This window comes from Lutra lutra, chromosome 16 (genome assembly GCF_902655055.1).
Source record: "Lutra lutra chromosome 16, mLutLut1.2, whole genome shotgun sequence".
Taxonomy (NCBI): Eukaryota; Metazoa; Chordata; class Mammalia; order Carnivora; family Mustelidae; genus Lutra; species Lutra lutra.
The window spans coordinates 16,935,655-16,962,623 of NC_062293.1; the positions used below are offsets into that span (position 1 = coordinate 16,935,655).

At 52.0% G+C, this 26,969-nt stretch overlaps 1 protein-coding gene and 1 long non-coding RNA gene across 19 annotated transcripts in view; both read right to left on the minus strand.

Annotated features, from left to right (window-relative positions):
• MAPT (microtubule associated protein tau) overlaps window positions 1-26,969 on the minus strand; it is a 94,250-nt gene that overhangs the window by 25,840 nt on the left and 41,441 nt on the right. For 4 of the 18 annotated variants that reach the window (XM_047706634.1, XM_047706637.1, XM_047706642.1 and 1 more), the window contains exons 2-5: window positions 15,403-15,531; window positions 11,320-11,406; window positions 8,745-8,831; window positions 4,930-4,995 (exon numbers count right to left, since the gene is read on the minus strand). In XM_047706634.1, the coding sequence (XP_047562590.1) occupies window positions 4,930-4,995; window positions 8,745-8,831; window positions 11,320-11,406; window positions 15,403-15,514 (352 nt within the window). In that variant the 5' untranslated portion in view covers window positions 15,515-15,531. Of the gene's footprint in view, window positions 1-273; window positions 1,390-4,929; window positions 4,996-8,744; window positions 8,832-11,319; window positions 11,407-15,402; window positions 15,532-26,969 lie in introns of all 18 variants that reach the window. The other 14 variants (XM_047706635.1, XM_047706639.1, XM_047706644.1 and 11 more) reach the window with 6 other exon arrangements.
• LOC125086938 (uncharacterized) lies at window positions 9,568-11,311 on the minus strand. The gene is made up of 2 exons (XR_007123312.1): window positions 9,983-11,311; window positions 9,568-9,882 (listed from the first exon to the last, which is right to left on the minus strand). It is a non-coding gene; the product is annotated as an uncharacterized LOC125086938 (long non-coding RNA).

The following is a 26,969-nucleotide window of genomic DNA, read 5'->3' on the forward strand; positions in this document are numbered from 1 at the left end:
AGAGAAATGGACAGGGTGGACAGCGCTGGGTGGGGTGTTGGTGACATGCAGCATGGCGGGCAAGCATGAAAGGAGCACGTGCTACTGGAGCCTGAGGGCAGGAGGCGGCTGTGGGAGGGTGAGCGGCAGTGTCCGGCGGGGCGGCTTCAGTGACTCCCGAGGAACCTCAGAAGCAGCGGGAGTCAAGGAGGGGCCGGAAGCTCAGTGGCAGTGCCCGCAGCCCAGTGCCACACGAGATCGCCAGGGAGGAGCGAAGGAGCTAAAGACACAGACCTTTGAGTTGAGGGACCCGGCTGACGGGCTTCCCTGGCAGAACAGTGGCAGGCTGCTTTCCAGAGGGTTCTGGAAGGTCAGTCTTTTTTGTGTCCTCTCCCCCAGAAGGGCCCTGGGGTTCTTGCTCCTCTCCGGGGGGCCCTGGGAGGGCAGTCCCTTCCAAATCCAGCTCTGACTGTCCCTGTTCCTTCTGCACGTTGGCTTTGATTTCCACGTGGAAGGTGAACTCGGGGGGCGTGTCCTGACCTTCCACTGTGGGCCCTGCGCTGGGCCCATGGGGCTCTGAGGCCTTGATCTCTGTGGAGACGTCGGAGAGGAAATCGACAGGGAGGTAGATGGCACCCTCGGCTGGGAAACCGGGGAAGCCAGTGGCTCCTCTGGAAACTGCGGGGTGGTGGGGTGGCCCACCTCGGGTGGGGGAGCTCTGAAGACCTGGGGAGACCTGGGAGGGAGGGGAGTCCTGGGGCGAGGACTCGTCCACATCGCGGTCTTCGTCGACATCCTTGCCCCTCTGCCTCTCTTTGCCATGGTCCCCCTTCAGAGGGGGCCCCTCCTTGTGCAGGTCTCCCACAAGCTGGTGCTCCAGCGGCCCCAAGCCATGGCGACTTGCCTCTGCGTCCTCAGGTTCTGTCTCCGAAGGCTGGCATGTGATCTTCCTGGGGCCATCAGGCTCGATGGCAGCCCCAGGTGTGTAGGACACACGCTGGCCTGTCAGACCCAGGGTGCCTGGGTCGGTGGCCTCACCTCCACGGTGCCCTGGCTCCCCGGGGCAGCTCTCCTGGACAGGCTTGACAACCCCAGACTCCATCTGGAGACATCCAGGGGAGGTGGGCTTTGGAAAGGCCAGACCCCCCTTGACCCCAGCCCCTGGTTTGGGTCCCCACTCCTGGTGGGGCCCCTGAGGGCCTCCTGTTGGAGAAGATGGTTCGCAGATGGGGCGATGCTGGGAATGGCAGGGGACCACCAGGGCGGGGGCCTCTGGCCATTTCTCCCCCAGAGGCAGCACAGAGACCCCAGAAGCTTCTCTGCCGTGTTCAGGCTGATCCTGAGAGCTAAGCCCGTTGGCTGGGGGCCTCTCAGGTACCTCTCTTGGCTGGCCTGGAACTCTCAGCTCCTCTGGGTTTGAAGAGGCGGCAGTGGCAAAAGGTTGGCAAGGATGCATTAATTGTTTAAGAGAGAGAATGCACTCTTGAAATAAGAAAAGGACATTTAAACAGCATCACAAGCCCAGCCGGAAAAGAAAGAGGAACGCGCACCCTGGGCTCATCCTTGTTGCTTTCCATTGCTCAGAATGAGAGCTCTGTTGGTCTACCTAACATGGACTCCCCGGGCGACACTGGGTGGGCAGGCATCTCCCCTCTCTGGGCCTCCATTTCCTCATCTGTAAAACAGGTGCTCAGACTTGGGTGACCTCCAAGGCCCCATCTAGCACCAGCATCAGTCCTCTGCCTCTCGCAGGCTCTGGGTGGGCTCAGAGCATGTCAGCACCTCCACGGCTGCCAGCCCCGCTGTAGGGCTGCCTCGTGCTGAAATTCCTAGGCTACAGAAGCGTCTCCCTCTCTCTAGGGACCCTGAGCTTCCTGAAGATTCTGGCCTCTAGCTAGGCCCTGGCTTGGGGGCAGTGAGGATACCCTTTTCTCTCCCTCTCTCTGCTTCCCCTTTCTGCTAAATGAAACCAGCAGTTGCCCATACACCAAGTCTGCCTTACAATTTGGAAAATGCCCAAATTCATCACCACCAGGGCTCGAGTCTTTGCTAACAGACCAGCCACAAGGTTCCTATAAATAGATTATCCAGGTTGTGGATCACGGAGGGGACTTTTGCACCTATAAGGCGAGGCTGGCCGCTGTGGTGGGAAAGGGTTCTGTGTGGCAAAGCTGCTGCTGTTGTTACTGTTGTCAATGAGACCAGTTTTCAGCCCGTCCCACGACTAGCACTTGGCGAAGGGCACTCTTCACTCTTTCGCCCGTGCGGGCGGCATTCCCGTGAGCCCTGAGCGTATTAAGGACGGGAGTCACACTCTCTGGTACTCCTAACCCACATCCTCCGTTGTTTTTTGTTTGTTTGTTTGTTTGTTTGAATTCCCAACCTCTGCACCTTGCATCTAATCTCCACAGAAGAACCCATACAACTCCAGCGCAGGACCCCAAAGATTCAGGGTACTGGAGGAGCTCAGGGGAGGGAGGCAAGGGAATGCCCATGACACGAGCAAACTAGTGTCAGGAAGATAGGCTCATTTCTGCTTTCCACGGGGTCTACGGGCACCTTACTGGAGCCGTCCGTCGGTCCCCGGGAAAAAAAACAGTGGGAAGGACAGATAATCGGAGCATGTGTCTCAAGGCCACGACGCCTCGTCAACCAACCAGCTCGACAGGCCGGAGGCTGCGCGCACAGTAGGTGCTTGTCTACACCTCCATGGTGGGCCAGGTCTCCCTGCCTTCTGGAAAGAGCTTTCCTCCCAGAGCTTTCTAGAAATTGCTCGTCGTCAGGATGTGACTGTACTGATATACCAGAAGACTGTGAACGACCCTCATGACAAAAGAGACAAAGGCCCCAAATGTAAACAGTAAACACACCTTGAAAAGTCATCAGTATTTGATGGTACAGTGTGTGTGTGTGAGTTTGACTGAACCTAACTTCATGTATAGACTTCCGGAGGCCGGAGCCAGCCTAGGAGAACAGTCCGTGCGGCTCCTAGGTGCTATGAGGTGCTCCTAAGTAGTAAACACCATAGTCATCTGGGGGTGGGGGGGGCGGGGGGTGCGGTCCAAGGTAAACAGTATCTGGCCCACCAAGGGGAAGGCCTCCGGACTCCGGATAAACAGTCCCCTCACCTCGCCCTCAGGAGGCCCCGGTCCTCGTGACACAGACAAAAGGTGTACCCCGCTGTGAGCAGCACACGGGTAAGGCCTTCCTACACCTGACACTCAGCTCCCTGGGTGCCATCCTGAAGCAGCCTCGTCTATCTTAGGTTCTTCAAGAACACGGGCTGCCTTCCGCCGCAGAAACTTCAAGATCGAGTAACAGGGCTATTGTTATGTGGCTCTTCCTAAATCTGAAAACAGATGACAGGTCTTTGGGAAATAAGATGTGTTTGTGGATCATGTGTCCAAGCTTCACACGGGTTCACTGGAGGGCAGAGGCCTTGTCAGTATGGACCAGCAGTGTGCATCAAGGCAAGAGGTGCCGGTCTTGGGAGCAGAGGTAGAAACCTCCATGTTTCACAGATTTGGTGCCCACTTCCCACAGCCAGTGTCTATCTGGTGTTCATTTTTTTGTATCTATGCGATTTTAGGACACTGATGGAAAAATGGAAGAAGTCAGTGAGCACAAAAATAAAGACATTGGCCTGATCTTTTCATTGCATGGAACATGTCATAGGGGCAGAAACACATAGCCTGTAGTAAAAATGTGTAGGAAGGAGCGCCTGGGTGGCTCAGTTGTTAAGCATCTGCCTTTGGCTCAGGTCATAAGCCTGGGGTCCTGGGATCAAGTCCCGCATCAGGTTCCCTGCTTGGCAGGAAGCCTGCTTCTCCCTCTCCCTCTGCCTGCTGCTCCCCCTGCTTATGCTCTCTCTCTCTCTCTCTGTCAAATAAATAAATAAAATCTTTTAAAAAAATTTGTAGGGTAAAAACTCAAATCCACTTCTTTCTATGGAAATAAATGATCATCTCCAGAGGTTAGAAAAGCCTTTCATTTTACCGAAGTTGAGAACCATGACCTAAAAGAAAGAGGAGGCAGGGTCTGTTTGTAACGTACAGGCTAGGGTTCCCCCTTACATTCATTATTCCTTCTAATATTTTTTGAAGCTCTTTGTAAGCCTAAAAATGAAAACACGCCTCTCTGTGCCACGTGAGTTGAGCACGTCAGCCCGCTCTGGGGCACAGACTCCTCTCATGTGGAGTTAAGCTTCAAAACACCTGCAGCGAGACCCTTCTTTGGGACCAGGGTCCTCCTAACGCCAGCGGGTCCCAGCAGCGGCACCAAATGTTGGACAAATCCCACATCACTTTCTGGAGAGAAGAACAGGGTCTTCCTAGCTCTTTGGCAATCTAGAAACTTCCCCATGATACAGTATACTGTCGAGTTCATTGACGCGGCGAGTGATAGAAAACAAACCTAAAGGTCTCCCTTTCTATCAGAGGTCTCCATTTCCTGAGATTAAGGAATCTTTAGGATTTATAAAATTAAGTTCTTAAAACACGTGTGCTAAATGCTCACAGAAAGTTGGCTTCCTTGAACACGATAGTTTGGGTCTCTGAGAAGAGAGCATCACAATAAGGTCTGAAGGTTGCCCAGGAGAAAGTTGAAAAGAATTTGCTGGGTGGGGATACGGCTGAGGCCCTGCTCCCGGGACAGGCCACAGGGCAGCCTGCAGAGGAAGTCACCCGTCCTGCATCTCTGGGTTTCTGTTGGGACATTATTGACTTCCCACTAAACAGCTTAGGAATCAGAAATTGTGTTAAGGGAGTAAAAAAGGGACTAGAGCTCTTTCTTTATCTAATTAGCCCTACCTCGATGAGCGCCTACTCCTAGAAGTCTGGCCTCGTGAAGTCAGGCCCGGGTCCAGACTGTCTTTACAGGGTGGAGCCCCTCAGAGTGCTTCCGTCTCCCTCCCAACCCCCACGCCTGGTCGGCAATTCTAGCCCAACTGACCTTGAGTCACGTGTCCAGCAGCTTGGTCCTCCAGGTTGGGCATGTCTCCAATGCCTGCTTCCTCAGCTGTTTTATGGTCAGCAAATGAAGAAGATAGAAGCAAAGATAGTTACTGTTTGCTGGAAACAAAGCTCTTTGCATTTTCCGGGATTTTTCCAAGAACATTCAGGAAAGGCACATTTTATGAGGTACCAAGGGGCGGCCCCTCCGGCTCTTCACAAACATTATTGCTGGGGATGTAGATGTGGCTGAAAGCACTTAGTGAACCCCACCGCACCCACACCCCTTCCACATGACCATGATCCTGCAGGAAAGACCTTCTCCACAGGGCGCAGGGGCCCGAGTGCCCCACTCACACAGGAGGGGTGAGGTCAGAGAGCCAGTTTGCGCTCAGCCTTTGACTGGAACCAGGTCTGAGCGGCAGGTGCTCTCCCAGCCCCAGCCAGGGCTCCAGAGGCGCTGAGGGTATAAGGAAGCACTAATTATCTAGGGCCGTGGAGTCAGGCTGGGGTTCACAACCAGCACCACCATTTACTTAACCTCTCTGAGCCCATGTGCTCATCTAGACCCCCAGGTGATGACACCGGCTTGTCTCGTACGACGGGAATGATGGTTAATACGAGAATTTGAGTGAATGTGTTTGGCTGAGTGCCGGGCATATGGGAGGCGCCCCAGAGCTGTTTGGTTTCTTGTCTCCAAATGATGGGGCAAACACCTCTAACCACATGCTAGGAATATGTGACCCCTGCTTAGAAGGGGGTCAGTGGTGCCAGAGAGCAGCTTTGAGAATGTCCTGGGCTCCTGCTCAGGGAGACAACATCTCCGACAGCCCCCAAATCAGTACGCTTTACAGCAATGCCAATTTCTGTACCATGAAGAACCAGGACTTTGCTCTGGACAACGGATACCAGTGTCCAGAAGAAAGGGTCTCTAAAGCAACTTTGCTACACATTGACGCATGCTTGCCTCATGGCCCCAGAAGAACACCTGTGCCCCGACGGACATGGACAGAGAAGCCACCACCCCGAAGAGATGTCTACGAGTGGCCGGCTGGGCGGCGGCCAGTCTTTTCTCCCAGCCCTGCGATGTTTAAGATTTTACACCTATGACAGAAATGCCAAGTGACCAGCCTGGGCCCACCCTAGAAAGCATGGATGAGGGAAAAGGATGATTCTCAGGGTCACTGGACAGCTGCACAGTGACCTTACAAATACCTAGCCCACAGGCCATCCCAGAACAGCTGCAGGGAGGATAGAAGGGGGCTGGCAGTGGGCTCCCCATCTGCCAGGCCATGAACGTGACCACCCTCTGGGCCCCCACCTGCCGACACTGTGCCACCCACAATGTCAAATGGTGACACCTCCATGTCATTCAACAACAGCCAACCGTCCAGGAGAGGCAGCTCCAAGCACAGATGTGGTCTGAGTTTCTGACAAGGCCATGATAGAAAGTCTTGGACTGACAGCAAGTCCAGCTGAGTGGCATGGAGTCCTGGAGACTGAGAATATGAGGGGACACGTGGGCATGGACTGCTGGGGCGCTGGGAAGTCGCTGCACTCACAGGCCAGTGCAGGGTTAACTATCTTGGCCTGAGCGCATGTCAGAAATTAAAAGCTGCTGGTAACTCTGATGTTCCCCCCTCCCAGTTCCCAGCAAGGGAGTCCCCAGAGAAACCAAAGAGGGCAGGTCAGATGCATGATGGTGGCTGGGCAGTCACTCTCTCTCTGAAGCCCCCAGAGGCAGGGGCTCCCACCCCAACAAGGCAGGGGTTCCTGCAGTGGGACGGCCACACCACACCCCCAAAAGGACCTCCAAGGAGAAGTTTCATCGGCGCGCCAAGATACAGCAACTGTGACACGCCCAAGCAAGGACTAAACTAGGGTACAGGGCATCCAACACGATAGCTGGAAACAAGTTCCCCAACTCTGAAATCTCTCTACCTCATTGAGGATGCAGAAGGTGGAAAGCGGGGCTTGGGAGTGTGCAGGACAGCTACGGGGCCACCTCCCATCACAGTCCCATTGAAACAGTTTCAAGGCACCACTCAGATACTTGGTGTGTATCCCCTGGGGTTAGAGACATGGCGGACTGCTGTCAGAATCCCACCTGGGAAAACCAGGAGAGATGGGCTGGCCCTGATTTGGGGGTAGAGTGAAGGGGCGTGGCTTCAGCCCATGAGGTTAGTCAACACACCCCAGGTTTGCTTGGGCAAAGAATGTGTGTCTCCCACAGACCTGATACAGGCCAGGGCAGCAGTCGCTGGAGGTGCCTTGGACCGTGGCCGGTAGGCCACCAATGGAAGCCAGCCTTGGCTTGGATCTTCAGATTCCAAGGGGCTGAGGAGAGAGAAGTGTCTGTTGGAAGCCAGTGCAGGGGGAGGGACCTGCGGGGGGGATAACAGGGATGCAGGGGCTGGAAGTGCTCCAGACAGGTGCCCACGAGAGAGATCAACTTTAAACACAGCAGAGCCTGTGAAGTTGACTCCCAGTAGTGCCAATCAGGGACGAATTTTCCTGCCTCCCGCCTCCCCTGCTTCCCCAGGCCCAGAAGGGAGGGCTGCAACCCCGAATCAGCTTGGGCTACTGCATCGGACTGGACATGCTGCGCAGCACTCGCAGACTGCATTTTGCCACTGAGGAGACGAGAGTACTTTCGGTTACCGAGGAGAGATGACGAAGTCAAGAGCAGGCTACAGTTTTCACACTGGGAGGAGAAGGGCTCCCCCACTGAGTCAGCTGCATTGGGACGGGGAAGACAAAAATCGGGTTATCCAACATCTCAGTCCATGAGTCATTCCACAGCCTTCAAGCCACCTTCACCGCTGGGATGAGGCCCCGCCTCTCTCCATTTCAAAAGACCAACTCACAAAGCAGAAACTACTTTAATGAGCTGGGGTGGCGGGTGCTGCTGGACCTCTGCATGGTGGGGGGTGGTGCTCTCCACAAATGGAGCCCCAAGAAAAGGCTGCAGTTTCCCAAGTGGCTGCCATGAGCACTGTCTTCAGGAAGGAAAGGAGACTCCCATCTGGGTCGTTTCCCTCACTCTCCACCGCTGGTGAAATCCCGTCCAGCACTCTCCCGCCTGTCCTGTTGAGCAACCCCCAAATCGCCACGCCAACCGCTGAGTCTTTATGGAAACCCAAAGAGGAGGGTGAGAAGGGGATGACAGCAAGCACTCTGGGCCGAGCGTGCCACTTCCTAAGAGCACGGGCAGCTCTGAGGGCCCCTGGTGGCCCTGGGGTCATCTCACTAGCTCTGGTCGGCTCCGTGACTGAGCTACTCCCATCATCTGCGTAGACAGGACAGTCTGGTCACGCCTATTCTGTGCAAACACGTTTGAAGCAACAGTCCTAGAAATGGGTGCTAGATCCCATGGCTGAACTCCTTAGGGTCTGTCCCATTAAGACCCTGCCACGCACTGGGGGGGCCCCTGGGTGGTAAACTGCCCACTAGGAGATGACTCTGTCACTGGGCAGAGTCCCAGCAGGAGGGGGGGCTGAGCTTGGGGATTGAAGAAGGCAGAATCTGCCCCCCCGCCTGCCTCAGAGGACCTGGCCGAGAGCTCTGAGCTGATGTGTGGGCTGAGACGGGAGAAGAGAAGCTGGAAGGACTCCAGAAGGGCCTTGGTCCGTTGAGAGGCTGGCAGGCAGCCATGGAAGCAACAGGGCATCAAGGCACCAAACTCGGAACGACCCAAGAACCCCAGACCCTGGCATCCACCCACATGGCTGCCTCACTCGGGGAGAGCATCACCGCTGTTCGCACCCCTCCTCCATGCAGGGCAGCCGGGCGCCCGGCCATGGGAGTCACCCTCACCTGTGGCTCCTTCTGGGATCTCCGTGTGGGGCTGAGCGGCCACCTGCTCGCTGGGGGCTCCCTCATCCACTAAGGGTGCTGTCACGTCTGCAAACCGAGAGTCTCCTTAAGGGGGGCTGGGAGGAGCCAGGCCCACCCCTCACCTTACTTCTAGTGTGGGAGCGGGCAGGGACGGGGAGGCAGAAGGGGACTCAGCGGCATGCAAAACAGCAACACCACAAAGCAGGGCCCAGAGCCTGATGTCTTCGAAGGAAGCACATTCGTACCCTGCTTGGTGGCCCCAGCTCGTGAGATACCCAGGCCATCTGCTGGGGACAGCCCCCATGTCAACACTGCAGTGAGAGAGACTGCTGGGGGTGGGCCCAGGAGATTTGAAAGAAGGCATGTTGAAGAGTAGATGATCACTGTGAGGCTTGGAGCAAGACCTTTGCCCTCTGGGTCTCAGTTTCCTCATCTGTGAAATAGGAGTGTCATTGCCAGGTGACCAGCAAGTTTGCTCCCAGCTCCAAGCCCCCTGTCCCCTGAGCCCATGACTGATGGTTGGAAACACAGACTCCCTTGGGCAGGTGGGGGCAATGGACAGGCTGGTCCTGTCCAGAGTTGGGTGCTTGACAACAGTCCTTGACAACAAATGGTCCACCTTCAGAGCAGAGGCCAGAGGTAAAAACCCACCACCAGGAACGGCTGTCAGCCTCTTGTCAGGGTGAACACTAGCAAATCCGCAGTCCTCCCTGAGCACCGCCCTAGCACACCCAAAGGCTGTTCCAGGCAGACAGAAGGAGTTGTCAGTTTTGAAAGCTGTCCAAGAGTCTGAGTCAGTTAGTCAAATGGAACCCATTTTAATTATGGTCGTCTCGGGAGAAGACAGAGCAGCCTGGCAAAACCCACCGCCCGCAGGGTCCCCTTCCCCGTGGGGTGGGAACGGAAGCTCTTGGGGCCCACACATGTACAACATCCAGAGTGCAGCGAGACTTGGCTGGAAGATTCTTCCAGAATAATGTTGACGGGAGCACTGAAAACCATGATTTGGGAGGCTGCCATGAAGTCTGGCGTTGGGCTTTGAGGGCCTTCACAGGGCGGTAGCAACTTGCAAAACTGTCCTAACAAGATCAGCGGGAAATGTCTTGCATCACTGGCCCTAAGAAGAAGAGCAACGAGCACTAGGCATGGGTATTTTCCTCACTAGGCTGAACACCACGGGGGAAGGGCCTCGCCCACTTTCTCCCCTACAGAGGCACCCTTATGCCAAGCGGTCTGTAGGCACTTGGCAGTTGCTTTCTGAATTCATTCAAAAGTGGACATTTGGACACTTGGGAGATGCTGGGCCAGGCTTTCATCCTGTGACAGCCTCTAAAGCCATGGGCAGGGCCAGGAGAAGTGCTGAGAGGCCTCCTGGGGGATGAATGGAGAGATGCAAGGGCAGATGCCATCGACTGGTTACTCAAAAGCCATCCTCAATGCCCCCCTCCCTTGATTTCTGCAACTAGTGAGTCAGAAAACAAAATGCTCCGTGTTCCAGCCTCCTGTGTATAGCCAGGGGCATCCATGAGACTCAGCTCTGGCCAATGAGACATAAGTGGGGGTCAGCCAGCTGGGACTTGTCACAGAACTCTTGCTTTCCTAATAAAAAGGAAAAACATTTGGTTTCAGGGCCCTTTTGGCCACTTTGCTTGGCTACTTTCTTCTTGCTGTGAAAGCAGATGTGATGCTTGGAGGTGCAGCAGCCATCTTGTCACCATGAAGCAACAATCCAACTGTTCAGGATGGCAGCAGATAAAGACAGAAGAGCACTGATGACCCAGGGGACCTGCTGCCCTCCAGACATCTTATTACATGAGACACAGAAGACTCTTCAGATCCGTGCTGCAGCTAGTTGGGTTTTCCATGATCTGAAATCAAATGCAGTCTTGATGGACATAGATGGGAAGCAAGAGCAGGTGGTCAAAATCGGGACCAAGGAGCTCTTCAGGAAATACATGAGGAGCTTTATAATAACCAAAGGTCTAGGGAGGATAAGGTAGGAGATGTGCTGGAACGAACACCCTGGCCAAGGTCTAGAGGCCCGGACCAAGCCCAGAGCCGAAGAAATGAAGGAAACTAAACCATACCAGGCCCAACGTGTGAGCTTGGAGATGTGCACTGAGCCGGCCCCTTCTTTAGCCCAACGGCTGCTCTGGGACCTGGTGGCTCCTGAAAGAAGATAAAGTAGGTGGGGGCTTCTGAAGGAGTGCGGGAGGATATCCACATGGAACAGGGGCTTTGTGAAGCCGTGCTCGGGCCCCGCTTTGCTGCAGATCCTAGCCTCTGCAAATGCGGCCACCTCAAAGCGCACACACAACGAAGGTGCCCAAACCTCGCCCTGGCCAGCAAGACATCAAAGCAGGGCTTGGCTCCTGTCACATTCCGGGGCCCGAGCCCATCCTGCAAAGCACGGAACAAGCATGACTCTCAGCCAGAGGGACAGGTGGCAGAAGACGCAGCGGGGAAGGGCAGCACGCGGGGCTGAAAGCATGGCTAAGCGCAGGCTGGAGGCAGGGGGCGGCTGACTGAATGCAGCAGGGAGAGGAGGGCCCACCTTCGGCCGTCGGCGTGCTCTTAGCATCCGAGGTTTCAGAGCCTGGTTCCTCAGATCCATCATCAGCAGGGGTCTGCAGGGGAGACTCTGGAACATACATAACGAGCCGCTCAGGACGGCGGCCTCTCCCCACCCCTCCTTTCAGCTTCAGGAGGAAATGGGGAGCGGGGTCTTTCAGACCTGAAAATCCCCTAGCGTGGAACCCAGATGGATGGGAGGTGGCCACATGATAAAGTCACCGATCCCACCCCAGCCCCAACACAACTGTGTCCCCATACCAGGGTTATCAGGCAAAGATGCTCGTTCCTGGGCGAGAAGAGAAACTGCCTTTTAATCAGCGGGCGGTTTCAAAGGAGGCAAGGGCTCTTCTATTAACAAAAGGGCGGCCGATACTACCAAGCCAAGCTGCAAATAAACCACTGCTGTGTCTTTCCTGACAGAGAGGTGTCTGGGAGATCACTACCACTCGTCGATGACAAGTAGATGCCTGGAAAAACATTCAGATCCAACTCCTTCCTCTGAAAAGGAATGAGCTCAGGGCAGACACTGCGCCTTCTAACTGGACTTCTGGCCGTGTGTCTGGACTTGACTCAGCTCCTTCCATAGAAAGATCTCCAAGGACAAACCGACAGGACCGGAGTCACACCTGAAATGTCAGCCATGGTTACCTACGAGACAACTGTCCTTGCAGAATCCGGAGCCAAGGAGGCTCTGGTGGGCTCCAGGAAAGCCACTCCACCTGTGGTGGGGGCAGCCTTGGAGACAGTTTCAGGCCAGGGTCTGGGGGCATTGGTTTGGGCACGAAGAAGTAACCCCAAACGAGAAAAGGCAAGTCATGTTCAACCCCAGTGTGAGATCAGACGCCCTTTGCCAAAATGCGGACACTGGGTACCCAGCCCTGGGGGCGACCATCCGGCCAAAAGAAGGGCTCATCCTAAACAAATTTCCAGCACAGACTGAGCAGCCTGACCCCAGGGCTGGCAAAAACCCACCAACTACCTTAAGAAGGTTCTGGACAAATGGTGAGGGAGGATCTGCAGACTGTCTGCTGGGTCTGGTCATTACTAACCGGCCTTGACTGTGCGAGCTCAGGAGCATAAGGCGCGAGAGCGCCCCAAGCACGCTGGTCCCCGGAACAGCCCCTCCCTGCTGGGTCCCGAGCCTGCCAGCCTCACCATTTGCCTGAGTCTTGTTAAATTTCTTGGAGGGAGGGAAAAAAGGAGGAAGAAGCCTCCTTCGAATGTCTTATCTGGAAGGTCTAAGAAGTTAACCCATGAACACCTTTTAATTCCTTAGAGTGCCTGATTCTATCAGTTAAACCCCGTCCCCTCCCCTGCCCAGCAGCTCTTGGCCTAATGGAGTCCTTGTCCAACTGGGAGCCTCCACGTAAATACTCTTGGTTCTAGTATTTTAGACGTGGTTTCTTGTCATTATTCAAAATAGTTTGTCACTTATCTAAGACGTTGCTAGTCAAGTGACATCTTCTGCCAAGTCATGCCGCTCACTCCCCGTATAAAAATAACTCATTCTAAATTCCTAGGAGCAAGAATAAATTTGATAAGAACTATGGAAATCTCTTAAGTATCACTTGCTTTCTTGGGAAGTATACTCTTTTGGTAAGCAAACCATCTACAAATGTTTTCCTTTCACATCAGTGACAAAAAGGTTAGCAACTTAAATTTTGCATATATATATATATACATATATATATATGAGATATGTTTTAGCATAGATCTTCTGATCATGTTTTACGTTAAAGAATTGAATGTTTTTAGGAAGCACACTTTAGACAACTCTGAGACACAAAAGAACTTGGTAAACTTGTTCTAACTTTACAAATTGAATTTCATTTCCCCTCCAAAAAAGCAGGAATGGTAAAAATCACTTTTTCTCCCAGATTTTTTTTTAAATGAAATTTCTACTTGAGAACAGTTGTAGATTTACAGAAACATAAACTCCAGAGAATATACCCCACACCCTGCTTCCTCAATTATTAACATCCTACATTATTATGGTACATTCTTTGCAACATTGTATATATTTTAAATTTAATATTTAAACCAGCCTACTCTAAATAGAGGGTCACTGGGGCAATTTATATGGGACAGAATTCAGTACCTGGTGATTCTAAGTTGGATTCTACCTGTGAGGGATTCCCAGGGGACCCGGCTGAGTGACAAGGGGCAGAAGGGACCACATGGAGCTGAGCAGCCTGTGACTTGGGGAGGGAGCTCTGCCTGTCATCTGTCAACCAGGGGAATTAACACCTGCCCTCAGCAATTACGGTGAGCACTGCCCGAGACATTGGTGGTGAAGGCCTTTGCAATCCTAGAGTTCTACAAAAATGCCCGAATTACCATTTCAAGGAAGTTCCCTTATAAGCAGGGGGTTCACAGACTTTGTCACCCAAATCGGGACAGTCTGAGTGTGGAGGCAGGGATGGTCATCATGACACAGCACAGACTTGCATGAGGATGTGTGGGCTCAGGTCCTTAGATGGAAGGAGCTCTTAGGGCCCCAGGCAGGAGGTCAGGGGATCAGGGAACAAGGCAAACTCTGGCTCCCCCCAAAAGCTGCCTCAGCCAGGGAGGGCTGTGGGGTGAAAGTGAGGTTGCCTTTGGGATGGAAGTCCTGGGGGTCACCACCCCTCTCATTCCACATGCCTGGGGTCAGGGTGGAGAGAGAAAAGGGGAAGCGGCTATAGAGGGAGGGGCATGGGTGAGACAGAAGAAAAAACAAGGTGGGAAGCAAAAGAGGGGAGGAGGAAAAGGAGAACGTGGGAGAGGAGGAGACAGTGGGGGACGAAGGGAGGAAGGGAGCGAGCAGGACTGAAAGGAGAAAGCAGATTTCCTCATTGCCCCCAGTGGGAGCCGCACCTTAGCAGCTCTGGCCAGAGCTGGGCTATGGACAGGGAGAGGTCAAATCACACATTTTTTTTTTGGCCACCATTTGGAGCCTGACATCTGGAGGGCAGGTGTGGCCCCCTGGGACACTTGGCTGGCATGGATATTTCCCTCCACCCCCTCCCCCCAGCACCTGGGCTCAGGAGGCCCCAAGACGGCCAGGGGGCAGCCTCTGAGCTCCCCAGGACAGCGTACCCACTCTTCCTTCACCTCCTCCCGCCGGGAGCCCACCTGTCTGATCCCTGGACTCTTAACATTCTCTGCTTAAACAGAGAGACAGACGTCGTCTTTGGAACCAGGCCCACGGGAAGTCCTGCAAGTAGGAATTATGGCTCCTCAGGCTTCCCAACCCAGGGGACATCCTGGTGACCCCATGTCCTGCAAGGAACCTTCCTGGACAGAGGTACCCAGAGGGGACCCCTTCCACCTCGGAGCTCCGCCTCTTACGGCCGCTACTCCATACACTGGGCTGCAAAGTGTTTTTATCCTTCTTAGCATTAACAGAGAACAAACAGCAGGCTCTTAGAAATGGGTCTGGAGGACAGGGACGGAATCCTTACACGGGGGCCGCTTGGAGCTGCTGGCGGGGACGCAGAGCACAGCATCTGAAGCCGGAGAGAGGGCACAGTGTTCTCCGATGGGCCTCCCCGACTCCGTGGTCAGTGCAATGAAACACATGTGTTTGGCAGGGGAGAGGAGGAGGCCAAGACAATGTGGCCCAAAGACTGGACTGTAGAGTATTTGGAGGTTTTGAGGATGTAGTCTGTTAAGGTAGGTACGGCGGGAATCCCAGAGCGGACCGGCTCTTGCTGAAATAGGGCCCAGAAAGGCTCGTAAGGAGGACACACAAATAATGTCCCAAGCCGAGGGCTCTGCTCGCTAATGCGTGTGGCCGGTTTAAAGGTGAATCGATGTGGCTAAAGGCTCCAGCCTCAGACTAACAAGCACCCACCCCACACCCCGGAATCTGGGTCACGCTGTGGTCCGCCCACGTGTCAAACTCTCCTTTGGAAAGGTGCATTCTCCAAGAGCCTCACGTTTTGAGCTCTCTTGGCCCTTTAAGAGGCTTCACTCCGCTGACAAGCCAACAGAAGTACTTAAGTTCCTTTTAAAATCTCAATGGCCAGCCCTTCCCAGAGCTCGTGCCTGGGCCCCTGGATGTGCACGGCTGTGTACTCACCTTTCAGGCCGTGGTCCACGTCCTCCTCATGGTCTTGCAAGAGGGTGTAGCTCCCCTGGGAGGGGAGATCAGAATCTTCCATCACAGTGAACTCCTGGCGGGGCTCAGCCATCCTGGGTCAAGGCCCACCTGGGGAAGGGAGAGGGCAGGTGAGCAGGGTATGCTGAGTTGAGGGCCCTAAGTGCGGGGGTGGCGGGGACAGAAGTGCCTCCTCCCGGGGCGGGGGGTCGGGTCATAGCAGACAGCTCTCCGCCTCCCCAGCCCCTTCCCATGGGATACCCAGCCTCATCTGATGTGCCCTTGACCTTGATGGGCATTCTGAGTTCACCTGTATCCCATCCATTCCTAATCAAAGTCACCTGGTGGGCAGGTCCCGTGGGCCTGACTTGTTAAGCCCAGCACTCTCTCCACTTCATTAAAATATAAATGCTGCTGACTAGTAGCTTGAATTTTTAAATTTTTTAATGGAAAGGGTAAGACCAAACAGGTGAGGGGACACATCAGCAGGTAAGGAAAATGAAGCACAGAGAGGCAAACGTGATCTTTCCATTGCAGGACAATGGTGAAGCAAAACTGACTTTTTTTTTTTTTAATGAATTTATTTATTTATTTGACCGAATGAGGAACAGCGAGAGAGGGAGCACAAGCAGGGGGAGTGGGAGAGAGAGAAGCAGGCTTCCCGCTGAGCAGGGACCCTGATGTGGGACTCAATCCTGGGACCCTGGGATCATGACCTGAGCCCACAGCAAACACTTCACAGCTGAGCCACCCAGGGGCCCCGGACACCTTCCTTTTAAATTACTTATATTATTTATTTTCTACTTTATTTTGATTCTTATCTCTGAAACACTCCTGTCCTGGTTGCTTCTACTTCCGTTCTTTACCTTTCTGTAGTCTTTGGTTTTGGTTTTTATTTCTTACCCTTTAAATATCTCAGCTCTGTCTTGATTTATTTTACATGCATGCATGTGATTCATTACATATAGCTACAGAAGTATACAGAAGTATACATAGCACTACACCCATGGAAACATAAGTATATGTAATAAATCTTTGTAGTAAACACATATATGTGTTGACTTATTTTACATGTATTTATTTACATCTTTATAGTTTTTTGTTATTTTTACTTTTAATTTTTGCCCCAGATTCACGTCAGATTTTCATTTAATTATTATTTTACTTGAGATAATTTTAGACTTACAGAAGAGTTGTAAAAGTAGCCCAGAAGATCTTTTGTTATTTCTAACCTTTTGAAATCCCTTTCAAATATATTTGCCTATGTTATCCTTCTATTTTTTTTCTGTTTACATTGTGCTTGTTTTCTTCTTATAATTGTAACTTTGATAATTTTTCTGCGAGGGTGCCTGGCCGGCTCAGTCGGTGGTGTGTGTGACCCTTGATTTCGAGGTTGTGAGTTTGAGCCCCACGTTGGGTGTAAATACTACTTAAAAATAAAATCTTAAAAAAAAAAAGTGAGCTCAGTGGGACCTCTGCTGGGTGGATGGCCTGACCCCACTTAGGTATTTACCGCTTATAGAGAAGGGGACTCTTCTCATTCTGACTGAGGACGCTGTCACTCAGAGAGCTCTTGGCAAAGGCATCCAAGACTGAGGTTCTCCAAACCTTTGACATCTCCCCAGCCACAAGCAGGACTTTATTTTGGGGAGATCAGAGTCCCCATTCACCCTTCAGGGCTTAGGATTTGGTGGCGATATTCTCTACCCTTAGATATGCTAATGGTCTGTTGCCCTTAGAAAGCCCCCAAATGTCAGAACCCCTCTTCTAAAAGGGAACAGTTCCATTATCTGAGAGAACTATTGCTCCCTACCCAGCATCTTCCTCGCTGATGGAGTCTCTTAGGGCGTCCCTAGTCACCACCCAGCGGCTCATCCCCGAGACTGGTCCATGAGTCACTATCATCTGGCTGAGTCACCAGATGCCTCACCCAGGATGGCGGTGGGGATCGCCCCAGAAGTTGAAGTCCTCCCAAATCGGCTGGAGACACTATACCTGGCCCAGGTGAGCCAGGCTAGCCAACTCAGGCCACCCTGCCCAGCCGCAGCTCAAGATTCGATAAATCTCGAGGTGCCTGGGTGGCTCAGTTGTTAAGCTTCTGCCTCCGGCTCAGGTCATGATCCCAGGGTCCTGGGATTGAGCCCTGCAACGGGCTCCCTGCTCTGCGGGAAGCCTGCTTCTTCCTCTTCCACATCCCTCTGCTTGTGTTCCCTCTCTCGTTGTGCCTCTCTCTGTCAAATAGATAAATAAAATGTTTAAAAATAAAAGATTCAGTGGATCTCAGTTAATGCTCAGAAGTGTGATGAGCTCAGGGGTTTTGGTCTTCAGAATGGATCAATTCCTTCCAATGAATTACCAAGTTTCCCCACCTGGAACATGGTGAAAAGAGGCGTAGAAGTAAAAATCGCATGGATTGGTTTCCTCTTTTATAAAATGCTCATTTATAGCCTTTGCCCCAATCTCAGTCCTCATTGTAATGACCTGAGTGAGTTCTTCATGCATGAAAAACATCAACCCTTTGTCATATGTGTGGCAGAAAGGTTCTCCAGTCAGTTACCTTTATTTTGGTTCCCGATGGCTACCGAACTGCAAGGTTTTTGTTTTTCTTTTTTAATTTATTTGTGGGGGGAGGAGGATTTATTTAGATGTATGATATGAGGTGAGAATCAAAACATTTCCTCCCAAATAAGAATAGTGAAACCAAAGGCCCAGCCCTATTCATAGAATCTATCCTCTCGCCCAAGCAAACAAACCAGCTGTTCTGCCCCATTTATCCTTCCGTTCCGGTGCCAGAGCCGCCCCCCCCCACTCCCACCCCCGAGTGAAGCTTTGGATCTCAAGTTTTATTCTCTAGGTGGCCATGGACACTCTCATTTGCTTTTTCAAAAACCGTTTGACCTTCTTGCATGTTTTCTTTTGCAGACGTCCTTTAGAATATTTTCTCTCAAATTCTCAAAATTCCATTGGGATTTTGGCTGGAACTGTGTTACATGCCAAGACGATAAAAATTGCTCCCTTCGGAATATTTGGTGTTCCTATTGCAAGACCATAGCGTTACTTCCCATTCATTCTGGTTTCTAAATCTTTCTGTCCCATACTTTCCTGCTGGGGATGTCCACTCTTGATGTCTTGCCATCGTCTATGCTGCTTTTGTGAGCGGGACCCTTGCCTTCATGATGCTGATGATTTACGAAGAGCTCTGGGTTTCTGCAGCAGAGGTGATTGGGCTGCAGCGCCAATGCTGGGACTGGCCCAGAAGCGACAGGTTCCCCTCAAGGTCTCCGGGGAGTAAACATGGGAAGCATTTTCTAGGTCTCTCCCTATCAGACGGTTGGGATCCCTTAGCAGAAAATCTCTCACTCAATGAGCTTGTGAAAAGAAGCTGGTAGAATTCAGGAGGTTTTGCAGAAGAATGCAGGCATGGGAGGGGACGTTCTCCTCTTTTCTCTAACTCTTGAGGCCAGCTTGCCCCCAACCCAGTGGTTGCTCATATTTTAAAATCACAGGTTTCCAGTTCTTCCAAAGGAGCCTGGGAGGTGTGAGACACCAGGAACTCCCACACACTATATGGCTTGCCACATTCGGCTCATGGCTCAGTCGCAAAGTCCCAAAGCCCATCCTCCACTTATGCCCTGAATATATAAGCTCGCCAATTAAAGTTCCCTTCCTCTGACAAACGACACAGCCACACATCCCAGCCCTAAGACTTTCAGCCAAAGACAGCAGGCTAGAAAACACAAAATAAGCACAGCCCCGAGGTGGGTACACAGCCAGACTAGACTCAGCCACCACCCCACCGATCCCTGTAATCTAAAAGGGACGCACAGACCGGAAAATAAACACACAGGGAGTTGTTTTCTTAAGGCTGCCCTCTGCTTTCTTATTCTTCTAAATCAACCAATTTCTCCTCTTTCTGTCTCTCTCATTTCCTACCTCCTGTTCTTTCAGGCAGTGACTTAAAGGCAATGGAGGGTAGGACTTAAGCAAGAAATTCTAGGAGAGGCACAAAAGTTGAGTTAAATCTGTAAGCTAAAAAGGGCCATTTTGGGGGCGCCTGGGTGGCTCAGTGGGTTGACACCTCTGCCTTCAGCTCGGGTCATGATCCCAGGGTCCTGGGATCGAGCCCTGCATCGGGGCTCTCTGCTCAGCAGTGAGCCTGCTTCCCTTCCTCTCTCTCTGCCTGCCTCTCTGCCTACTTGTGATCTCTGTCAAATAAATGAATAAATTAATTTTAAAAAAAGGGGGCCATTTTTAGGCACCCTTGGGAAAAATACCTAACTAGAGAAAGACAAGAACCAGAGGGTCCTGGGGTCTGTCCCTGTCGTCCTGTAGCTTAGCCAGCTTTGGTCCACAAGGGAAGGCGCCTTGTCCTACAGAGTCATACTCCCAGCCTCATGCCACCTTGCTGATGGACAGAGTTGGAGTGAGGCAGGGAAGGGGTCAAGTGTCCACAGGGTGAGAGGGACAGACAGACAAAGACACGCAGGCGAAGACAGGATAAGGGAAGGCCAGGGGGTGAAACCACAGGGAAGGATCAAATCATGACTGCTGCTACCCAGTCTTTATTATTATTATTATTGAGGGAAAAGTCACACAACAGAATTTTAACCATTTTAAGGTGAACAATTCACTTTACGCAACTGCCACCTCTAACCAGCTCAAAAACATTTTCATCCCTCCAAAAAGAAACCCTGAGCCCATGAAACAATTTCTTCTCATCCCCCTGACCCCTAACTCCCTGCCCACCGCCCACCCATCTACTTTCTGTCTCCTTAGATTATGCATTTCAGAGAACTGAAATCATTGTATATGCGGCCTTTTTGTCCCAGGTTTCTCTCACTTAGCATAATGTTTTCAGGACTCAGGGCTTCATTTCTTAATAAGATTCCACCGTATGGACACACCACATTTTATTTCTCCATTTATCCTTTGATGGATACTCATGGTCTTTTAATAAATGACGAGTTCGGAAACAAGGTAAAGTGGAATTTTTTATTGTGACTTATCGGATAACGTGAAACCGGGGTGGAGGGAGAAGGAAGGTATGGGTGGGAAGGGGAAGATGGTGGAAGAAGGAGACCAGCAGGGTTCCTCAGACAACCTTCAACTTCTTCCTCGTTTGGGAAAGTCTGGGCCTCCCTGGGGCATAAGGATGTAGGTGTAGGTGAGACCCCGGCTCCCTTCTGCTCTCAAAGAATGGAGCCTCCCCAGGCTGCCAGAAGGAGCCAACTGTCTGCTTGGCCGAGATCCCGTCTTCTGCGGAGCATATCTGAAGAGGCACCTCTGTTTTCTGATCACCCCGAGCTGCCCTAGGAGGTGTACAGAGGTGAACGAGGGAACCCCAGGCACCTAGTCCCGCTGAGAAGTGACTTCCGGAATGTCACCAGGGGACCCTGCTCACTCCTTGGTGCATATCTGCCATTTTCCTGGACACTTCCCCATGACAGAACATCTACGCCCGGTTCAAACCCGTGAGGTTGGCAGGACACAAATCCCTGACAGGCAAAGGACCCCGGAGGCTAAATGACTTGCCCAAGGCCACTCAGGCAGCCTGGGACCCGACTTCCAATGCCTTCCTGTGCTCTCCACCCAGGCCTTTCCTTCTGTACGGTTCTCCAGGGGGTCTTGTAGGTATCTTCTGACCTAGGGCAGTCCGTACCTGGTGTAGATGAAGACCAAATGGCCTTCTGGCTCCTGCTGCCTCTTTCCTGTTCTACTGGGAGAGGGAGAAGCAGGCTCTCTGCTGAGCAAGGAGCCCGGTGGGGGACTCAATCCCAGAACCCTGTGATCATGACCTTAGCCGGAGGCAGATGCTTAACGACAGAGCCACCCAGGCGCCCCTGAACTTGGATCTTTTGATGCTCAAGCCTATCTCCAGGCTTCTACATCCTCCCTGTGCCTTTCCAACACTGTTTAAAAAGAACAGCCCTTTTCCCCTCGTTCAGGACTGGGCGACAGGACGGACTGTCCGGGCCGCAGGGAGAGCCCAGGGCAGCCGGCACCCTGGGCGTACCGAGCTGCGCTAGTCTGACCCGCACGTCCCTACGCGAACCCACCTCGGGGGCGGGGCTGTCCCGGGCCGAGGGGCAGCCCCGCTAGGGGGCAGCAGAAGCGCGGCCGGCGGCGGCGGGCGGAGCAGCGACCGCAGGTCCCGGGGCACCCGCCGTGACTCAGCGCAAAGCGGGATGGCCCTGTCCGGTGGCTGGGTCCAAGGAGAGGAGGATCGCCCCCAGACCCCCTCCGCTGAGCAATCCCGCACTGGAAATAGAGAGCAGGGCCGATGCCCACCTTTGCCAATCTGCCGAAAACACAGACTTGCCCCCTTTCAAGGGTGAATTTCAAGGTACAGGACGTCAAGGGTGAATTTCACGGTACAGGACGTATCTCAATAAAGCTATTATTGAAGAAACAAACACCCTAAATGGACCTCTCTCAGAAAGCTGAAGATAGTAGAGATAAATCTAGAATCCAAAATAACCTTACAATGAACTTTGTTCCCCGAAGTTATTTTTGGCTCCTGCATCCCATTTTTCCTTTGCTCTGGTCCCTTTTCGGCACCATCGGGAACGTGCCAGAGCACTCCAGTGGAAAACAGGATTCCTCCTAACGACAGGAGCCACCTTTCAAGTGTCTCCAGGTATCAACTCCTTTAATCCATACACCTGCCTCCATTATGACGCCTCCTTCTACAGAGGGGGAAACCGAGGCACGGGAAGGTTGAGTAGGTTGCCTCGGGTCTGGCAGTAGGCATGTCAGGGAGTCAGCATTCAAAGCCCAGCCATCCTGGCACCAGAATCTGACCCTGTTAAGCGCTGTTCATTGTGACAGAATCAAGTGGTGATGGAAATGCCCTTTAGGAACACCGGGACCCCTGCCCCACTGAACTAAAGCCTTTTACCTCGAAAATGACCTCGTCTTATTTGCACTCTATTCTGTAATACTGACGGTCCGCCTGTTTTACTTTAAGATACAGAGATTAATGGAAAGGCACGCAGGCTCCTCTCCTGGGCTGAAGCGGAGTCGGGCCCCAGGTCATTAGGAAATCCCTCTGCTCAGGAAGCTGGGAGCCAGCTGTATCAGAGGAAGAGAAAAACCCTCAAGGGTTTAAATCAACAGCGCCTTGAGGTTGACTCCCGGCAACCTCATACCTCAGACACCCTTCACTAACAGCTGGTCCCATCTGTGAGTGTCTGGGGAGCGGCCTCTCCGCTGGTGCTGTCCCTCTTCTCTCCTGCCCCTCACGGGTGGTAGGCAGCACGGAGCTAGGCACAGGGACATCCCCAGGAAGACTCGTGGCATGGCAAACCTCCAAAGAGCTCTAACATGTGAGCTTGTGGTCACATCACATGTGTACCACAGAATGTTCTAGAACCAAATCTGGACAATAATAAAAAAACACCCAGATTTTAAGCATAACTGCCAAATTAAGAGGAGAGAAGATAAAGGAGCCCACAGAGAGGGAAGACTTATGTTGGTGAGAAGAAAATGGAATAATCCTGGGCCTCCATCCAGAGAGAACAATCAACAGTTGTATGAAAGCATGAATGAAGGCCGCTTTTTGGAGGGAGGTGGCGCTGCTGTGTGTCATGGCTGATGTCAGCCGGCTGATGTCCACCAGTGTAAGAAAATTCAGATTGTGTCTGAGAGGACAATTCTAGTTTTAAGCCTCAGATCTCTATTTTAATTTTTTTTTTTTTAAATAAAGGCTTCTCTCCTTGTTTGTAGTCGCTGGCATAGAGAAATAGTGCTGTCACATCTGGCAGGATGACAGATGAGGCTTGGGTGGCCTTTCTGTTCAGAACCGTGGTCGCTTTCCTTCCAAACCCCTTTCTGAGAGATTTTTCCATCAGTCCCCTTTCAATGAGGACAGCGCTGCTGTGTGACATCTTGACAGGTGGTAGAGACAGGCTGCTGAGCCTCTGTCCTGTTCAGGAACCACCCATGTCCCTGGACACCACTTTAATTCTACCTGCGATGAATCCCCTGAACTCAGAGCACCAAATGGATAAAGAGGAGTCTCTTCTGATATCAAAACCAAGAAAACCAGAACAAAAAATTGCCTTCCTTGGGCAAACCACTCTTAATTCTTAAGGAGAGAGAGAGAAAAAAAAATGCGTCGTTTTATAAAAGTGATTCCTAGGGGCACCTGAATGGCTCAGGCAGTTGAGCACATGATTCTTGATTTCAACTCAGGTCATGATCTCAGGGTCCTGGGATCGAGTCCTGAGATGGGCTCTGTACTTATCGAGGAGTCTGCTTGAAGATTCTCTCCCTCTCCCTGTGCCCCTCCCCGCCCAACACATGCATGCACTCTCTTTCTCCAAAATAAATAAATCTTTTGAAAAAAAGTGACTCAGGGGGCGCCTGGGTGGCTTAGTGGGTTAAAGCCTCTGCCTTCGGCTCAGATCATGATCTCAGGGTCCTGGGATGGAGCCCTGTGTCGGGCTCTCTGCTCAGCAGGGAGCCTGCTTCCCTTCCTCTCTCTCTGCCTGCCTCTCTGTGTGATCTCTCTCTGTCAAATGAATAAATAAAAATCTTACCCTAAAGATACAAACGTAGTGATCCGAAGTGGCACGTGCACCCGAATGTTTATAGCAGCAATGTCTACAATAGCCAAACTATGGAAAGAACCTAGATGTCCATCAACAGACGAATGGATAAAGAAGATGTGGTATATATACACAATGGAATACTATGCAGCCATCAAAAGAAATGAAATCTTGCCATTTGCGACGACGTGGATGGAACTAGAGGGTATCATGCTTAGCGAAATAAGTCAATCGGATAAAGACAACTATCATATGATCTCCCTGATATGAGGGAGAAGAGATGCAACATGTGGGGTTAAGGGGGTAGGAGAAGAGTAAATGAAACAAGATGGGATTGGGAGGGAGACAAACCATAAGTGACTCTTAATCTCACAAAACAAACTGAGGGTTGATGGGGGAAAGGGGGTTGGGAGGGGGGTGGGATTATGGACACTGGGGAGGGTATGTGCTATGGTGAGTGCTGTGAAGTGTGTAAACCTGGCGATTCACAGACCTGTACCCTGGGGATAAAAATATATCATATGTTTATAAAAAATAAAATTAAAAAAAAAATCTTAAAAAAAAAGAAAGAAAGAGAAGAAGAAAAAAGTGACTCAGTCAATATTAAAAAGTCAAGTACAAAAATGTGAAAGAACAAAGCAAAATAATTACTTTTAACATGTTGGGGAACTTCCCTGCAGATACCTCTCCTGGGCACACATTAAAAATTTTCCCTAAATAAGACCATATTCTGTAGCCTGTTTTATTCACTGAATAATATGCTGTATTAATAAGCTTTATCTTATTTCTGGTTGGTCTTTACTGGATATAATTTGTAGCCTTGCTGCTTTGTCTCTGTCCTCCAGCTCTAACAGGCAGCAAATGGTCCATAAACCAACATCACATTACACTTGAGGTGATGGTGAGGCAGTTTTCGGGCCACCCCTCCAACTCCTTAGCCTTCTGGAGTCTTCTCTTTATAAGAAAAGATATTTCTAGAGCCAGGCACCATTACACATTTTATCTCATTTAATCCTCATAACAACCTATGTGAAGTAGGAAATATTATTATCTATCTACATTTTTAAAAAGATTTGTTTATTTGAGAGCAAGGAGGAGAGAGTGAGTAAGCATGGGGAGGGGCAGAGGGAGAATCTGAAGTGGGGAGCCCAACATGGGGCTCGATCCCAGGACCCTGAGATCATGACCAGAGCTGAAGTCAAGAGTTGGACACTTGGGGTGCCTGGCTGGCTCAGTCATTAAGCATATGCCTTCGGCTCAGATCATGATCCTAGCGTCCTGGGATCGAGCCCTGCATCGGGCTTCCTGCTCAGCAGAAAGCCTGCTTCTCCCTCTCCCTGCTTGTGTTCCCTCTCTCACTCTGTCCTCTCTTAAATAAATAAAATCTTCAAAAAAAAAAAAAAAAAAAAGAGTAGGCTGCTTAACCTACTGAGCCACCCAGACACCCCTCTTACCTCCATTTCGGCAGTGAGGCTCAGTTGCCCAGGCCGGAGCAGGGGCTGCGTGTGGCTGTGAGTCTGTAATCCTAGCCCTCGCTGGGTGGGTTTGGCACTGGGTGGGGACCTCCATCAAGGAATCATGACGCTCTACTCTGGAGCCCTAATCCAGGAGGAGCCACCCGCAAGTACCCGTTTGTGAGGTTCACGGGTCATCTCAGCTCCATTTTGCAGTTGGGGAAACTGAGACACAGAGGGGCTGAGGGACCTCCAGGGGACCTAGAAATAGTAGCAGAACTGGGGACAGAGTCTGGTATGTGGTGATTTGCTGGAAAGCTCAGCTTAGGAATGGGAAGTCGGCCGGGAGTAAGCACAGGAACTGACTGTGGGCGGAGCAGAGTGGGGTCTCAGACAGGATGGCACCCGCCATCTGATGGGTGGGCCTCTTCCATCAGGCTCTTGCCTCAGCAATGCCTGGGAGCTGGGAAGCCTCTCAGAAGCACCCTGGGGCCACTTGCCAAAGAGCATGATGGGTTCTGGGAAGCACCTGCTCCTCCATTAGCCATTTCTGGGACTGATGGAAGGTACCCAGGCTACCCCTTTCTCAAGGCACTTTGAGAACACTGCCAGGCCTCACCCTCACAGCAGGGTCTGGGGAGGCACCCTCCATCCTAGGCCCAAAGGGAGCCTGGAGGATCCCTTGCTGCTCTTTCCTCCCCTCTCCGTTTCCGGGGTGCTCCGTGAAGCGGGGTCTCCAGATCTGGAGACACCCTCTTCATGTCTACCCTCACAGGTGCACCCGGAGGTTGCTCAACCCCAACTCCTTTTTTTTTTTTTTTTTTTTTTATTTACACATTTGAGAGAGCGAGCGCATGAGCACATGAGTCGGGAGACGGGGCAGGGGGAGAAGGAGACGCCCTGAGGGGCAGGGAGCCTGACATGGGTCTCGATCCCAGCACCCCGGGATCATGACCCGAACTGAAGGCAGACACTTAACCGACCGAGCCACCCAGGTGTGCCCACCCCAACTTCTTTGTGACTCGCGTCAAGCCCAGCATTGTCAGTCGGATGAATGGCTGACCTCTTGGCCCCTGAGGGTCAGCATCAGCTCCACACCTTCCTGAGGGACCCTTGTTCTTGGCTCAGATCCCTCCACGGATTTGGGTGGAAAAGATACCTGGTGTGGAGTCAAAAGCCCTGGGTTCAAGGCTTAGTGGGGATTAGTGGGGACCACTAGCTGCTCTGTCCTGGGCCAGTCACTTGCCCTCTCTGTACCGTGGATTCTTTATTTGTAACAGGGGCATGAGGACACGTGTCTCACAGGGTGGCTGCGACATGCACGGGAGAGACAGCACTTTAGGGAACTGCCATGTTCTAGACTTTTGTAAGGGACAAGGGGATGGGGATGACAGGGTAGGTATGAGCAAGGAGAAGGTGTCTGAAGATGGGGAAGAGGAGGCTTACCCCGAAGGGATAAGATAAGGGGCCAATCTGAGGGCCTTGGTCTGTGTCTCTGCAGACCAAGGGGAGGGGGAGTGATGGTATAAAGCAGTGAGAGGCAGCA